At 35.6% G+C, this 18,765-nt stretch overlaps 1 protein-coding gene and 1 non-coding gene across 4 annotated transcripts in view; both read right to left on the reverse strand.

Annotated features, from left to right (window-relative positions):
- LOC145994684 (hydroxylysine kinase) overlaps positions 1-13,433 on the reverse strand; it is a 28,905-nt gene extending 15,472 nt beyond the window's left edge. Inside the window, exons 1-3 of one of the 3 annotated variants that reach the window (XM_083130831.1) lie at positions 13,275-13,433; positions 4,666-4,861; positions 1,243-1,375 (exon numbers count right to left, since the gene is read on the reverse strand). In XM_083130831.1, the coding sequence (XP_082986957.1) occupies positions 1,243-1,375; positions 4,666-4,851 (319 nt within the window). In that variant the 5' untranslated portion in view covers positions 4,852-4,861; positions 13,275-13,433. Of the gene's footprint in view, positions 1-1,242; positions 1,376-4,665; positions 4,862-6,071; positions 6,143-13,211; positions 13,243-13,274 lie in introns of those variants that run through there. The other 2 variants (XM_083130832.1, XM_083130830.1) reach the window with 2 other exon arrangements.
- A 2,615-nt stretch (positions 13,434-16,048) lies between these two features.
- TRNAI-AAU (transfer RNA isoleucine (anticodon AAU)) lies at positions 16,049-16,122 on the reverse strand. Its single transcript has one exon. It is a non-coding gene; the product is annotated as a tRNA-Ile (tRNA).
- Between the last annotated feature and the right edge of the window lie 2,643 nt (positions 16,123-18,765).

The following is an 18,765-nucleotide window of genomic DNA, read 5'->3' on the forward strand; positions in this document are numbered from 1 at the left end:
TCGTTTCTACCCCTTTTTCTTAGAAGACCCATATACCATATGCAAATAGACTTGTTCTAACTCCGGATGCATAAAAGAGGGAACAGACCAATTAATATGATCAGTGTGATTAGCTGTCAATAATGATATAATATGTATACTGTTATTTCACTAATTTTACAAATCTGAAATTTTTGCATCCATTTCCATGAGTTAACCCTTTATGTTCAGCATGACCCAGCCTTGGTATTTTACATTTCTCCTTATGAAAAATATAAATATGCTGACCAAGGCAGTAATTTATTTTAATAAAAACATGAACTAAACGTAACGTTTCAACCTTCTAGCAAGGTCTTCATCAGACTCTGTATCAAGTACAAAAGTAACAAGATACACAAAAAGGGCATTATATATACACACAAACTTTACTCCCTCCAGACTATTAGAAAGTTGTTAGGAACTTTCTAGCAGGTGGCTTTCACTTTCCAACTGTACTTTCATCTAAAAGGCTAAACATAATTACTTTCATATAGAATGTGAAGAGATATTCATATTGAATATCTCACGCTCTTTTTCCTTCATTTTTCTCCCTTCTCCTCTCCTCTTTCTCTCTTGTCCTTTGCACTCTTTCTAACACTTTCTTCCATTCTTTGTTTAACTTCAGTCCCCCATTCCAGTTCATTGTGTCTTCTTCACCTTTCTTCTCTATTTCCTTGGCTTCCTTCCATTTTCTCACTAGCATTCTCTTCTCCCTTCCTATCTGCTTAGCCTCATCCCACTCTATGTCATGTCCTGTTTCTCTCACTATATGAAAGTAATTATGTTTAGCCTTTTAGGTGAAAGTAGTTGGAAAGTGAAAGCCACCTGCTAGAAAGTTCCTAACAACTTTCTAATAGTCTGGAGGGAGTAAAGTTTGTGTGTATATATAATGCCCTTTTTGTGTATCTTGTTACTTTTGTACTTGATACAGAGTCTGATGAAGACCTTGCTAGAAGGTTGAAACGTTACGTTTAGTTTATGTTTTTAATAAAATAAATTACTGCCTTGGTCAGCATATTTATATTTTTTCATAATCATGGAAACAAGGCTTAATGGTGTTATTTCTCCTTATAACCCTCTTCTTGTGATTTAATTCCTGGAAAGGATCCAACATGTCAGACAGAAGCAGTTGCACCAATTCACAAGTCCTCAGCTTTACCACACATGTCTGCACAAGATACAAGTCAACCTGCCACATCTGATGAACTGCAATTTTTAACTTACCCAGGTAAACCATCATGGAATTTTGCCCATCAACCAACATCTGGTTCTTAGAATCCAAGGAATTCATCACTTTCAGAACATATCCATGAGGCCAGAGGCTTGAAATATGTTTGTTTGCATGCTTGTCACTAACCTGTAAAAATAAAATAATGCATTTTCCAAGCATCTAAGGGAGAAAAATATTGTAGATAAAAAAAAAAACATATGGCTATAAAATACCATGTACATTCTAAACTACAGTAAGATATCTATTGAGGCCAAGTGCATCAACAGGATCCACAGAAGGGAAAATTATGTTCCTGCAACAATCTATACGTCTTACCTGCAATATATAAGTCCATTACAATAATTAACACAAATTATTGTGGTTGAAATGAAATTATGTGAGGGGTTCAGAGCACAAGCGGTGAAACTGCACATCTCGTGGAAATGGAGTTAGATGGATAACTTACATTTTACTGGTAGAAGTAAGTATCTTCTAAGTTACAAATTCTTGCTCATAGAGGCACAACTGTGTGCTCCAAGCGCTAAGCACGGTACTAAGTTATTTAAATGTGCCTTTTTCTCAAACTGTTTTCAATAGAGCTACGACATTTGTGCTTTGAACCCCTCATACATGTGAAATATCTAATTTTACACTGACATTCATTTTACATGGGGAACACCCACTTCACTTCTCCAGATGCTCATGACTGCAATAATTATACACTGGGGTATTTTAAGAACTATACTTAAGTGCCACTTTGGCATTTTCCTTATCATATATGGTATGTTCGAATGCTACAGCATAAAGTAGTAAGCCTTATAACATTTCAACATTATAGCATCTTTCACGAATAGTATTGGACCTGACTTTACTATCACTTTCCACTGAATAACCAATCGGATTCAAGTGCAACATCACAAGTTCAGATATAACAGCAACTCTCTGCAATGTACACAAAGTATAACTTTAAATTTTCAAAACATAATATTGATTCAACTGATAGGAATAAAAAATCCACATTAATAAGAATATGCACAATTCAATATGAATTTCATACATATATACCTGATGGCATACACAATGCATGTTTTAAAGAATGCAGTAAATGTTAGCAATTGCACTTGCATTATAAATAGCTGAGTGGTGGTTCACACACAAAACTGAAGATTCGTGAATTAGGGTGAGTGCACCAGAAAATGACCAGGTAAGAAAATTTTACCATAACTCTATTTCTAGGTCAAAGAAAAAAGTGAATCCAAGCAAATTGCATGAATAAATTTGGCATAATGTTGGGTTTCATTGAATACTATTTTACAGTAAATACATTACTACTTTGATCTAGCCAAAACACCTATAACATCCTTTCTAACATTGCTACTTACTTATTCTGCATTGCGAAACATTCTATAAGGTGTAATTATGAATTTCTCACGAAAATAATTTCAATTTTTCACATTACGAGTAATTATTGTTGTTTCTTCTTTCGCTTCCGTGACACACAATATGGTGCGAGCGTTCTGGATCATCGTGCGTCATGCTTGTTTTTTGTTGATTTTGAGTGGGTATGCAGTGTTTCCAACCTTCTAAACAAAAAAAAATCCTACTTCCGTGTTATTAATTTTCTATTTTTTCCGGTGTTTGAAATTATGCTAATACCTAAAATTTGGGGTTGTATAACCATTGACAGATATATCCACGAACCATTCATGGTAAGGTTAGGCAAGCATAGCTAAAATTTGGTGTTACGTCATCTTCTTGAAAAAACACGGGGTGGTTGGAAACAAAAGTCATCAAATGCAAGGAACATGTGGATCTCGAAGAGGAAGTACATGGAAGTAACAGCAATTGCGATATTTTTATACATATAAACATGAATTATTGCTAAAAGAGATGAAACAATGACAGAAAATATATTCAGGAACTTCAACAATGTTACAGAAAGTGATTTGCATAAGTAGTTCCTTATGTAAAAATGAAGAAATCCATTTTGACTAGTTCAAAGTGTTACCGTAAATACATATCAACATGAAAGAAATAGTTAAAGATTGGTGACTTCTAACCAAAACACTAGTGAATGACCAGCAAAATTCAGTGAATGACTACCTCAGTACCAGTGAATGGCCAAAACCATTTTTAATAACAATAATAATGTTTCTTGAACAAACATATGTGAAAAAAAATACAGGCTGTTTTTTTGTATATTTTAGCATTTCAGGTACTGTATAGTAAACACCACAAAAACGTTTCAGACAGAATATCTTTGGAGCTTGCATATGCTCCTTGATGTCACAATGATTGATCAGCTTTGTTAGGCCATTTCCATTTGTCAGCTTCAGTTATGCATAACTTATTTCAGATTCATGCTCAAATTTACGAATGACTATTCCTGGAAAATATTCACCATCATAACACACTATAACATAATCACCAACATTCTGCATAATGCAATTTTCACTGCATTCACTCTTGTTTTGCAATGAAAACTTGTGTAAATCTCATTCAGATTCGGATGACAAGTTCTTTCTTTTGACATCTGATCAAAATCAGTATTGGTCTCACTATCTTCTTCGCAGGGATAGATGTTGATTTCTTCTGAACATCACTTGTGCTGTTTTCTCCCTCGTTGTTCTTGTTCATGATATTCTATCCATTTCTTTGATGTTATTGCAAATGCTAATCTTAGTTGGTCATATGTCAGTGTTGCAAATGATTGGAAGGCCTTAACAATTTCAGGTGGAACTTTTTTCTGAATGCAGTGGTCATTCACTAGAGATGATGTCAAATTGATATCTAGTGTGTGACCCTTCCCTGTTCTCTTGCAATGCTATGCACAACAGAGAATATGTGATTTTTTTAATAGCCTATTATTCTGATTTGATGATGTAGCCATTACATAAGCACAAATTTTACACAACTTGAATGTTTCTCGTACACATGATTACAATGTATTAATCCTTATCTTATTAGCAATACCCGGTTCTTGTCTTGTCCGCTGAACTCACACAAGTGTGCTCATACCCAACATCTTTAACTCCCTACCTTGTGACCTGGACAAAACAATCCCAACCTACACAAGAGAATATGGATTGTAGATGAATGCAAGGCTATTTCTTAATGGCTTGAGATTCTTCCAAGCCTTATTTTGCTTTGTAGTATTTTTGAATAGTCATTCACTGGAGATGGTCATTTACAGGTGCACTCACCCTATAAGTTATCTTCCTTCCAGGATATAGTGGTAATACTGATATTTTCACCCTTGAAAAAAATTACAGGAGTAAAAACTGCAATGAATTTACTTTTTGTTTAAATATTTGCAATGAACTTGTAGGTTACTATGTTTCTGAGTTATTCACTGGTCCAATATTTCTAAATTCTAAGCTTACTTCCGACCGCCCAATGAAATCATTAACAATAATGGCCTGTTACAAAATGCATACCTGTATAAAGAAATTTTTGTCATCATACCCATTTAATTGTTTTATTTTCACACATTCCAAACCATACAACTGTTTCACTAGTTGCCTTGCTAATTGCTCGTTGACAAATGGCCTGATCTGGACACCTGGCTGGAGCAGATTTGCATCACCTCCAGCATTATGTGTATGGTTGGGATCCTCATTCATTTTGTGCAACCTAGAAGAATGGAAATAAGTTTTTTATATCGTATTTCTCAAAAACATTTTGCACGCATAATGGCTAAGATATGGTAATTATTAATAATAATAATAATCCATGACATAACAGCTTGTGAGGACCAGTACTTACCTACCGACTGCCAGCCTCACTCTCACCGGAGGTTACGGGGTGTTGTGTAGTCAGGACAACAAATCCCCTGTCATTGTAGGTTTTCTTTGACCAGGTTACACCATCATTCGTAGCTTATCAATATCTGCATTATGGTGGAAATACACATACACAGATAAAAATCTAAGCAAAGTTGCTACGCTTTCCTCAGGAGACTCGAACCTGCAAGCATCCCATAGTTAAAGCCCAAAGCTTGCACCTTAGATCTTTGGATCACATGGCCACTCCTAGCCTTGTAGTTAATAAAAATAAATAATAATAAAAAAAAACAAGCAGCAGCTTTGGATGGCATCCTAGGCTTAATCTCCCTTAGTCTACCCCTTGACATGAGCCTGGATGATTTTCGCCAATGTAAGCATATAAGTGTATCGATAATTTTACTAATCTGATATATTAATAAATAGACTACAATTTAGTGCAATATAATGAAATTTTATTATTATTATTATTTATATGACTAAAAACATGTAATTCATGTGTCATGGTTTTGTAAAGTAAATGTTAAATGTGCAGTTTGTTTTTAAAAGAAAAATACATCGCAGTCAGTTGCTTACATAGATTAATTAATAAATAAGGTGACTTAACTATTCATATTCTTCAAGGAACATTTCCAATTTGGTATTGGCTCAATAGAATATGGATTATTGGCATCAGTAAATTTTATATCAGTATAATTTCTGATACCAAGAACAAAACTAATTCAAGAATAAAATTACATATCTAGGTAAGACTCTAGTTTACGTCCTTTTCCTAAGGAATACGTGTCATATATCGTTGGAAACATTATTTTATAAGGAATTCAACAACATAAATCCCAAAGCGAGGAAAAATTTCCTGGAGGAGTAAATCGAGAAAAACCGATGTTGTCCGGATATGCGTAATTGAACGTACTGAGGAATTTTTTCGATGATGAAGCACATATTTAGGGGTGAAATGAGTGCTAATGGAACCTAACCTAACCTTGTAGGCATACCTCGTCCCAGGGAATGGTTAGTGGGGCTATCGTGAACAGAAAGTGTAAAAAGAAAAAGGTACTTACCCGAAGAGATGCCGGCTGCCGCACCACGAACGCGAAGAAGCAAGCACCATGCAGATAAAGACGTAAAGAAGAGTCTACCATATCTATGCATATAATTAAGGATTAAGGTTTTCATGGAAGTTAAATTTTTTCAAACTGTATCACACTACATAATATATAAAACCAATATATTCAATATATTTTGACAATCAGAAGTTTACAAATTGACAAAATATAAATTAATCAGTAATACAAAATAAACATGTACCTAAAGGCTGTATCGCCAAAGCAGCTTGTGTAAGTAAGTTAATAACTAACTAACTAACTCTCTAGCCTTCTTAAACCCGAAGGTTCATGGCTGCAGCAACACAGGCCTTCCATCTTTCCCTATCTTGAGCAAGATCTATATACCCTTTTCCATCCCTACCGATTTCCCTTAGGTCCATCTCAACGTTGTCCCTCCATCTTCGTCTTGGCCTTCCTACAGGTCTCTTACCATCAGGTTTCCCAACAAGAATTCTGTAAACTCCTCTTTCCTCTCCCATTCATGCCACATGGCCTGCCCACCTAAGTCTTCTTGATTTAATTATTCTAATAATATCTGGACATGAATACAAATTATGTAGTTCTAAATTATGTAACCTTCTCCACTCACCTGTCTCATCCCTTTTAGGTACAAATATTTTCCTAAGGATCTTATTTTCAAATACTCTCAATTTATGTTCCTCTTTCAATGTAAGGGACCAAGTTTCACATCCATATAATACTACAGGCAAAATTACTGTTTTGTATATTTTAACTTTTAGTTTCTTAGATATTAAACAAGAAGACAAAAGTTTATGAAGAGAGAAGTAACATGCATTTCCTGAATTAAGCCTACGTTTTATTTCCTCTTTAATATAATTTTCATTTGTTAATATTACTCCTAAGTATTTGAATTTGGAAACTGGTTCAAACGAGTTGTTATCAATAATTAGATTTTGATTCTTACCTAATACTTGGTTTCGGCCTGTAAGCATATATTTAGTTTTCTCTTTGTTAACTTCCAAACCTATCTCTTTAGCAGTTTCGAAAAATATTTTAGCATTATTCTTAATTGTATTCACATCATCCCCCAGTAAGTCTACATCATCTGCATATGCTAACAACTGAGTCACACCATTTCATTTTAATCCTTCGTTAGTTTCTTTTACCTTCATAACAGCATATTCCAAGGCAAAATTAAAGAGCAATGGAGATAATGCATCTCCTTGTTTTAACCCATCATGAATTGTAAATTTGTCAGACATATTAATACCCACACGAATTTTACTTTCTGTTTCACTGGTGCATATTTTTATCATACTAACAAGCTTCTTAGGTATTCCAAACTCTACTAATATATTATATAATTTCTCTCTTTTGACCGAATCATATGCTTTTTTGAAATCAATGAATAGCTGATGGACATTTTGATTATATTCCCACTTTTTTCAAGTGTCTGTCTGATGTGAAAAATTTGATCTGTAGTTGATCTGTTATGTTTAAATCCACATTGATAATCACCTATAATTTCATTAGAATATGGTGTTAGTCCTGTTAAAAGGATGTTAGACAATATTTTGTACGTTGTTGAGAGTAGAGAAATTCCACGGTAATTATTGCAGTTCATTTTATCACATTTTTTAAACACAGGAACAATTATGGATTCTTTCCACTGTTGAGGGATTTCTTCTTTATTCCATATTAAACAAATTAATTTATGAATTTGACATATTAATGAATTTCCACCATATTTAATTAACTCAGCTGGTATTAAATCAATGCCAGGTGCTTTGTTATTCTTTAGCCTTTTAATAGCATCTTTAACTTCAGTCAAGTTAGGTTCTGGAACTAAATGTTCTGCTGTGTGGACTTCATTTACTTCTGATTTATCTCCTACATGGACATTTAAAAGGTCATTAAAGTAGTTCTTCCATCTATTTAGAATATCGCTTGGGTCAGCTAGAAAATCACCTTCTTTATCTTTTATCAAGTTTACTTTAGGTTGCCACCCCTTTCTAAACTCATTTACACCTTTATATAAATCTCTGATATTTTTATTTTTGCTGTTTGTTTCAATTTCGTTAATTTTGCTTTTCAAGTAATCTCTTTTTTTACTTCTAAACCTGCGGTTAACTTCTCGCTTTATTCTATTATAATTGTTTAAATTTGTATCATCAGAGTTATTTAACCATCTAAGTCTAGTCTGATTTCTTATTTCTATTAGATTATGACATTCATTATCAAACCATGGCTTACTTTTTCTCGGTTTATGGTATCCTATACTTTCTTTAGCTGCTGATTCTATTGCATTACGTATGTGTTCCCAATTCTTATTTACATCTGTTTCATTTATATTTTCATCATCATTTAAATCCTGCAAAACATCAAATCTATTTGACAGTTTAATTTGGTAATCTTTCTTAATTCTTTCATCAGTAAACTTTCCTGTATCAAATTTTAGAACTTTTAGATTTTGTCGCTTATGATTTATCACCGAGAGTCTCTCTTAATTTAGCAATTACTAAATAATGGTCACTGGCACAGTCAGCACCTCTATGTGTACGAACGTCAATTATACAATTATACTAGTATGCCTTCTCTTATCAATGAGAATATGATCTATCTGATTATGAGTTTTACCATCTGGAGAAGACCAGGTATATTTATGGATATTTTTATGTTTAAAAGTGGTACTTTTCACAATTAAATTCTTTGAGGTTGCAAAAGTAATCAATCTTATACCATTACTTAATTCACGAAGACTTTCTTTTCCAATCGTGGGTTTAAATGTCTCTTCTTTGCCAATCTGTGCATTACAGTCACCTAACGGAATTTTCATATCATACTGAGAAAATTTATCAAAGACCTGTTCTAACTCTGTATAAAAATCATCTTTAGTATTATCATCTTTATCTTCCGTTGGTCCATGTATGTTTATTAAAATAATTTTACACCACCTACCCTGTAAAACTGCATATGATATCCTATCATTAATAAATTCTACTGTTTTAAAAGCCGAGATAATTCTATTATTTATGAAAAAGCCTGGGTAAGAGTCTAGTTTACGTCCTTTTCCTAAGGAATTGGTGTCATATATCGTTGGAAAGGTTATTTTATAAGGAATTCAAAAAAGTAAATCCCAAGGCGAGGAAAAATTTCCTGGAGGAGAAAATCGAGAAAAACCGATGTTGTCCAGATATGAGTGATTGAACGTACTGAGGACATTTTTCGATGATGAAGCACATATTTAGGTGTGAAATGAGTGCTAATGGAACCTAACCTAACAGGCCTAACCTAACCTCGTAGGCATACCTCGTTCCCGTGAATGGTTAGTGACAGAAAGTGTAAAAAGAAAAACTTACTTACCCTACGGATGTCGGAGCACCGGCTGTCTGCTAGCATGGTTTTGTAAACGGGCAAGGAGTGTGCAAGATAGATGTAAACGGTTAAGAAGGAGTGGGCAAGAAGGACGTAAACTAGACTCTAGCCAAAGCCTGTTCCAAGATTACGATTTTCAGTACCACCATAGAAAAAAGTATAATTTTTAGTTTTACAATTCCCTTCTCCTGGCCACCTAACTTCCTGGACAGCTACTACATCTAATTTATACTTAACTATCTCATTAAATGTACACTGAAATGCCCCAGGCCGGTAAAGGCTCAGAACATTCCAGGTGCCTAATTTAATATCCTTATTCCTAATGTAGATCTTATTCTTAGTCCAGGGACCTCCCAAAGTAGTCCCCACCCGGAGATCCGAACGGGGGACTATTTTACCTCCGGAATATTTTACTTTGGGAGTAAGTAAGTTAATAAAGTTGTAATTATTATCAACAGGCAGGAGCATATTATAGTCCCTCAGATGTACTTCATGGTACATGTTCATCAATTAGATTACTTTTCCAAACACAATATTGCTGTACAAAAATTACAAATATTAAAGTATTTTGAAAGGAACTGCATAACCATATATAAATTATCACAATGTATATGTACACATAATAATACACAATGCAAATTAATGAATCCATTCATTTATGTTGTTTTTATGCTACCTGCACTGCAACAGTGTTTAGTAGCTCTCAGAGGAAAAAAAAAAAAGAAAAGAAAGACTACAGTCGCCAAGAAAATCAAAATCAAAATCAAATATACATTAAACAACATTAACTAACACTGAAATACTTTCTATCCCATTCCATGCATCACATGTCACTTGATTTCACCAACTGAATGCAGGCTGCCATGCCAAAATTATCCATGCAAAAAAAAACCCTTGGCAGTGGTAACTTTAAGTAACTTTTGAGCATATAAATCTTACTTTATTACAATTAATATTTTATATTTGGGGTCAAATTTACCCCCCCACGCACCTACTTAAGGTGATGAAAGAGGCACGCCTGGTTAAGAGTTAAATACATTTCTCAAAATTATATATAGGTCTTATATATACACGTGCTTAAAATGCTGCAACCTTAATGCCATGGTAATGTTAATGTAACAGGTCATTGGGCAGCCAACTCAGTGTGCAATATGCATCCCATTGAAAATATCCTTTGACCCTTACATTAACTTATGAGGTATCAGAAGAGTTGTTTTGAGCACCTGTATTATAATTGGAATTAAAACTTTAAAAGAAAAACTGCTATGCACTTCCTTTAAAAAACGAATTTTGTCATAATATGCTTGGTTATTTTCATGTCGTTTCTTGGTTTAATCACAATGATAAGGGTGAATAATGAAACTGATGACAATGGTAAATCTGTGTCTGACCAGGGTTTGAACTCTGGCTTTGTATTAGATTACACTGATCACACCACCATAGAGGCAGATATACTGTGCTCAGGTATAATCGAACTGGGATATTTCATATAAAACTTGTAAAATGCACATCAAAAATTATGAAAATCAATTTCATTTAATTCCCACATATCATGTGGTATTCATAATTTCATGAGAAAAAGACTGAGAGACTGTTTAAAAGCTACCACATAAGTGTTTTTGGTGGTGGTAGTTGTTTCTTGAATAATCGTCATCATAAATGAGATACAAATGGAAATGACAAGTGTGAAATAAAAGTTAGGGTCGTTTGAATATAGAAATGCTTTGAAATTGTATGTGCCATTGTGAGGGGTTAAGTTGTGAACCAGCAGACAAGAAAAATGTTCTCCCTTTCTCTTATGATTCCACCTGTCCTCAATTGAGTTACATACTGAAAACTTGTGCAGTCTATGACAATCGTATTCGGTAACAGTTCTGTATATTGGAAACACATTTCTTCATTTTTACAGAAGAACTACTTATGGAAATGAGTTTCTGCAAGCGGCCCAAGTTCCTTTTGTTTTATTGCGATTTATTGGTTCGATTTCAATGTATGTCTGTTAACACATACTGAGGAGTTTCAGCGATTACTTAAGATTTTGTGCAAGATATCCTTTTGTGGTTAGGTTAGGCAGGTTAGATTTGGTTCCCTTAGCATTAAAATAAAGTCCCTAAATGCATTATACTAAGGTTCCAATTTACTTCTACATTCATTCCCACGGTTCTACGATATTTACTGGCGCTTGTCGATGGAGAATATCTTGTCCATGAGAAGTGTGTAAGGTAATTTTCAAGATATTTCTTTCAACATAAATAACTCTTTTCAAGTCCAAACAGTGCTCATTACTTTAAGGTAGGTTCAAATTTCGTGTGACAATGATTTCCCAAATTCTACGATAATTAGCCTTTGTGCTAGGAGAAATCATAAAACAATCAGAACCGTTACCCTGCAAGCTTTCCAACGTTCGTCGAGGTACTTTCTTTCATCGTGGAATCTACTTGACTGGGAAATCAGTAACACTTTACTATACCGGAGACGGATTTCTTCAAATTTACGGGAGAAAGTACTTACGCAAATCATTTTCTGTAGCGTTGTTGATGTACGGGAATGTAGTTTTGATCGATTTTAATACAAATGCATGTGTTTTTCTACGAAAATCTATTTCCGACGCGCTATTGCTGCTGCCGCCATTTGCTTTCTGCACGTCATCGAGAAAAAACGATGTTGTCCGTATATGCTAAATTGAACGAAAGGAGTGCTAATGGAACCTAACCTAGCCTAGTAGGCATACCTCATCCCCGTGATGGTTCGTGGGGCTATCGTGAATTTTTGGGCTACGTCAATGGTTTAATAATTACTCTTTATGTCAAAATTTCAACTTTTTTCGTTAAAAAATTTCGTGAAATGTTTTTTGTTTATTTCGGTATTTTTAGTTAGAAATTCATTATTTCACCTAATAATTCCGCAATGCAGAATAGTACGTTAGCAATGTAAAAAATTGCAAAATAAATCATTGATAGGTGTCTCCGGTATAGTAAAGTAGTACCAGGAAATCTTGTATTTTCCAAGAGAAACAACTCACCGACGCATAATTGCCATTGCTTTCGCTACGTGAACTGCATGCTCCGCACGTTCGAAGACGTAACCCACTGTCAAACTCCTTTTTTTTTTTTTTTTACTATGCTTGCCTAACCCAACCAAACCTAACCTTATGGAAATGGTTTGTGGGGCTATTTGTGGGTGGTCCGTGGGGCTATCCATCAGCTACCGTGCATAATGGTTCATGGAGCTATCTGTGAATGGTTCGTGGGGCTATCTGTCAGCTACCCGTGCATAATATATAATTTCCACCGGTGACGAACACGGTAGTAGGTATTTTTCGGTGAAGAAGGTTGAAACACTGTATACCCACAAGGTGAGTCAAAATGTGCCCGCCATATTGTGTGCTCCAGAAGCGAAGAAAGAAATTTAAAAAAAGCACTCGGAATGTGAAAAATTGAGTTTGTTTTCGTGTAAAAAGCATAATGGCACCTTGAACCATGTTCCGCAAGGTAAATTTCTCGTATCGGACAAACAGATTTCTTCAAATTTACAGGAGAAATTACTTACCGAATGCAGTTTGGTAACCTCGTATTCTGTTTACATCATGGTCTTCGATCTTGAATTTATGTTACAGCTGAGATTACATACGAAAAGCATCTCATAACTATTTATCGGTCATAGTTCTGACCTGTCCGACAAAAATCATTCTATGCGATTCGTTTATGCATAACAAACTTACAGTATGTATTATTTTTCGTTCATGCATAACAAACTTACAGTAAGTATTGTAGCTTTCCAACATTTTCATTTTACAAATTAAACAATTATGAAATAACTTACGAGATAGAGTAGGTTCACCGATCGTACGTTCTATCATGCGGCAAACCTTGTGTTGTTAGATAACGATTGCTCTGCTGGTAACTGACACATCCCTCTTGAGCAATTAATCTGTTCCACTTCATTTTTTTTTTTTTTTTTTGTCCTTTTAAACTCAAGCGGTGATGATAACAAGGGGAGAAGATCTTCTAAAGGAACACAATTGTGTGCGTGCGTGACGTAATGCAGTGTTGCCACAATCTGAGAACACAATGTCCTTTACGAGAGGCAAAATTTCCCTTTCTCGCCCATTTTTTCCCTCATCGAAAGAAATCACAATAATAATAGTAAGGCCGAGTCTGCTGCCACGCACGTGTCAGCAGTAAGAATAAGCGTCAACTTTGCTGCTGCCACGTAATTCGTCTGCTAAGATGATGTTACAAATCTTAAGAACAGATTAAGACGAGAGAAATGCAAGTTTATGATTAGTGGGAATGAATGTACAGGTAATTTAGAACCTTTATCTTTAGAAAACATTTACGATATTATTTTAATGCTAACAGAACTTAACCTAACTACAAGAGCATTTAGGTTTATTATTAGAAGAATGCTGAGGGACCTAATCTTAAAACATTTTTGTGAAAGTAATCGCTACAACTTCACAGTATGTGTTACAGACGTAATTGCATACATAGCATGATGAAATCACGATAAAACAAAGACCGAGTCTACTGCCACGCCAATCTTTTTTGAGGTTCCAGCAGAAAAAGAACGTGGCAGCAGACACTGCCTAATAGTAAAGTAATAATTATTTTAAATTTATTTAAAATTTAATAAAAATAGTAGTGCCCCCCAAAGCAAAAAGTTTAATTCGCACAGTGGGTTTGACGGACCGGTTTAACCCCTCCTTCTTCCGACGTCCATGTGAATAGCCATAAAAGCGACATCGTACAAAAACAAAACAAACAAAAAACAAAAATAAATTTATAATTGAAAGTTCACCAGAACCATTCGCCAGGTTCCGGGTTCGAGTCCCAGATTGGGCATGCGTGTTATAATGTTATTCATTGGCAATGGCAGATTAACGACTCTCATGGGCAGGTGTATTTTTCCTGTCGGCGTCTGCGTTCATCGACTGTCAGTGGCGGCGATTGGGTTCCAAAACTAAGGGGTCAAGGTTCCAAAACTGGGGGGCAAACAGCTTACTTTCTGTATGCTTCAGGAGCGATCGCTTAGGCATCGGGTACGGGGTGGGGTGACCGCTGAATTTTAGAGGTCAAGGGACTGCGGATATTTATTATAGGCGTATATTAATGAACAATTATTATAAGTTTCCTTCAGGTCGATTGCCGCCTCCGCCCACCCCTTAAATCGCCCATCCTTCTTTTGTGATTGTCCTTAACTTATTATTTTATAGTCGCGATTAGACAAAACTGATAGAAAAACTACACTAAATCAAAAATATCCAATAATCATTAGAACTCGTGTCTTCTGTTAGTGAATTTGTTTAACACAACCAAACTAATGTGAGACTTTTTACAAACTCATGAACAGAGCAGCAGATGTAGTGTAAATAATAATAATACATTACTTTTGAATCCTTCGTTGGCCGGTCGACTTTCGGTTTCGATACCGAAGTTCCCAGGTTTGAATCCCGGCTGTTCTTTGCAGGGATGGCGACACTGGCGAGCCAGAATGGACCACGGCTTACCCAAAATTAGACTGACTCACTCTGTCAAATAGCAACAGGCAAATTTCACGATAAAAATAAAACAAAGTGTATGTGTATGATGAATATACACTTTTCTTTGAAGTTACGGCCCACTTAAATGTTTGACAGCCACCCTGTTCCAGTGATCCATCATCATCCAATCATCACTCATCTTCATTATCGCTATCAACCATAGGTAGCAGAAAATCGACGTTAAATGACTAAAATACAAAAAATGCACAAATTCTGAATTTAAATTATAATATAAGTATTATAAATATATAAACTGTATATAGCAATACATGATCATTATTTACTTGATTTTAAATTGCAAAATATGATGATAGCCTCTTCAAGCCTGTTTGAGGAGTCCATAGCCCCATCTACTCCAGTGACACAGTCAGAAAAAATGAGTGGGTAGACAAACGGGACGAGAATCAGGGTAGGCGCCAGAATATTTTGACTGGGTGGGAAGGAGCCATATTGATAACATAAAGTGGCTACTCGTTCTTTCCTTCTCTTACTCCCTTTCACTCCCGATTATCTTCTTATTTCCTTCTCTTTTGCTCTACCCCTCTCTCTCCTTATCTTTGTTTTTCTACGTCTCTCAATTTATCTAACACCCTAACACCCCCGCAAAAAAACTTTTCACAAATATCCAATTTATATTCATTACAACTCTAAATCTACAATTACACGCCCCTAGATGAAAAATTCTGGATAAATTCTCCCTTGATTCTTCATTTTAATCCCGACAATGAGGTGAGGATGAGGGAATGATTAGATGTAATTGGTGGATACTCACAAACGAACACCCACGTTTAAGCCGAGAGTCGAACTCGAGATCTTCGGTTGCGCGTCATTCAATCGCTGAACCGAACAGTGTGAACTTTCAATTACATCCCTTGCCGAGACATTGTCTGAGACCAATGTCTGATAAAATAAGAAACCACGTCAATGAAACAAAGCTAAAGTCATGGATGGCTCTATCATAAAGTAATCACTATGCTTTGTTCTTTATACCCTTTACCAATTATATGGAAATGTAAGGAACCAATTCAATGTATTTGTAACAAGAAAAAAAAAGTGGCCAGTGTGGGGGTCGAACCCACGACATTCGCGTTATTAGCACGACGCTCTAACCAACTGAGCTAACCGGCCAACTGCACGGAAGAGCTATTATTGTTCATCACACAGCAGAGTATTTCCAACTAAGTTTGTATACATACAGATAGTTTTATCTTCTTTCACTTGGCATTGTCTAATTTCCTATACACACACACTCTTTAGCACGACTTCGTTACTTCAAAAACAAAACAAAAAACTCTTCGGACGGCCCTGAAGCTTCGTCCTACTTCTTCTTGTGTGTTCAGCTCAAAAGTGTTGCCATCTGGCAAGTCTCCTAAAAAGCAACTTGATGCGGGTTTTACATATATAAAAAATATCTTACGCATGCATGCTCATGCGGCGTTGGCAACCTCAGGAGTTGAATATGACCATCTGGGAAGGTGGAGCGGCAATTAATTTTTTTAAAAAATTCGTTGTAAACATTTGTGTCGTCAGTGGTTTTAAGACAGCGAAGTCGATACTTCACCATGAACAAATAACGGGTCTCAGCCAGTGCCCCCCTGATATTTCTTGAAAGAGTTAATGTAATTCGAACGGTGAAATTTTAGCGATATGTTATAACAAAAATTATTGTTTTCTGTGACATACAGCAACTATTATTATTATTATTATTATTAATGATAGTATTATTATTGATTAATTTGGCGTTTTTAAGTCCACTTTGTGCACAGTAAAGCTAATCGGGACTGGACCTACAGTTTATAGTGGGATCTGAACCACTATGTGGCTCCACCAGGTATCGAACCCGGGACCCCTTGATTACAGTGACAACATATTATTATCATTATTGTTATTATTTTACAGTACCCTTCGGCACGTAAAAATATGGATTAGAGGTACCATGAAGGACAGTAGGTTAAGTGGTCTCTGACTGATTGATATCTGTGCATTGTGAAAAAGTACAAAAAGATAAAGAACTATTCATCAACAAAGTGATAGCCTAGATGTTTATTAAAGGAAGAAAGGCGAATCCAGTTTCTAACTAACTAGTCGACTCGAGTATACAAGTTCAACTTGTATTCAACGCCAAAGTATTTTCAATCCAATTTAAATTTTATGATTTGTAAAGTAGTAGTTGTAACTTATAATAATAATTATTATTATAAGTATAATAACAATAGCAATATAATAATAATAATTATTATTATAATTATAATAACAATAGCAATATAATAATAATAATTATTATTATAAGTATAATAACAATAGCAATATAATAATAATAATAAAAGTTTCTATGACTCTGCCCCCTGAGAAAAAAACTGCGGACGCCCTTGGGTTTGACACAATTTATATAAATTTTTATTTTAAATAACTTTTACGTACTTTTTATTTTCACCTCAACCAAGAGAAATCTCAGAAACCAAGCTCAGGAACCTGAAGTTACGACACTCAGTCTTTATTGTGGCACTTCTCAAGAAAATACTATTTTTGGAATTCGGAAAACTATAATTTATTCTTGTGGAATAGGTACGAATTAACTAACATTATTATTATTTCATTCAATCATCATCGTCGTCGTGATTAGCCAAAAGTGGAATAAAAGCGACGTAAAATAATTACCCCCCCCCCCCCCCCGTGGCTCTACAGCCCGTAAGGGCCTTGGCCTACCTCCCGACTGCCAGTCTCCCTCCCACAGTCCTACCTAGAGGTGTGGAGTTCTTCAACCGGTAATGGGCAACGGGTGACGTGGGGTCAGCACGTCGAACCCCCAGCCGCTATAGGAGATTTTTATGATCAGGTTACGCTACTCACTCCCCAATTTCCTCACGATGGTGGGTTGCCACCGGGTCCTATACATACGCCGGAAACGCATACACTGAATCCAGGCGGACTCGAACCCATACCGTCCCGCAGTCGGAGCCCATATCACAGCGCCCTAGGCCGCACGTCCACCGAGGAGGACCGACGTAAGATAACAAGAATGCACAATTGAGGAGAAACTTTGTGAGATAATGTTACTTTTTCAGTAATTTCGTTAGTACAGAAATGCTACACTATTTCTCTGATATAATTGAGTCAGAGGGGGGGCCACTCCGCGACTTGCACGTTATTGGCTAGAGCTTGTGACGTCACCAAGAGGACACGAGAGAAAAATTCTATGCGTAGAATGTAGCAGATGGCCCATGAAACGCTGTGTTTTCATGCATCTTTTGATATTATACACCAAAGCTGTTAATTTAATTTGACAACAAGAGATGAAATACGCGATAGAAGAATACACTTATTCCGAAACAATGCATAGTTTATTTTTCAGACATTATTATGCGTGATATCTTGTCCCTGTAGGCTGTAGTCCACTGCCGGCTTTTCTTTCCAGCTAATCTATTGCATTTATTTTAAATGTCTAATACTAAGGAAAGTTCTTGTCCGGGCATATTCTGATATGAATTTTTACTGAATGTCCCTTTAATAATTTTACGTTACTTTTCAGATTCTCCAGTTGATCGCCACGATGAGGATGAATTTGTTTTTGTTACTTAGCGTCTTCTTCCACTTTTGGCTAATCGCGACGAACAGGATGAGTGATGAATAGTTTAAATTGATGAAGGGACACTCGCAGCAGGCACGTATCCAATGAGGGGCTTAGGGGGCTCAAGCCCCACCGAAAGTTTTCGGTTTACAATACATAAAATGAGGTTCTTTGTTTCTTGTGGTGTGAAATCAAATAATATG

The sequence above is a fragment of the Lepisma saccharinum genome, chromosome 11 (genome assembly GCF_977018435.1).
Source record: "Lepisma saccharinum chromosome 11, izLepSacc3.1, whole genome shotgun sequence".
Lineage (NCBI taxonomy): Eukaryota > Metazoa > Arthropoda > Insecta > Zygentoma > Lepismatidae > Lepisma > Lepisma saccharinum.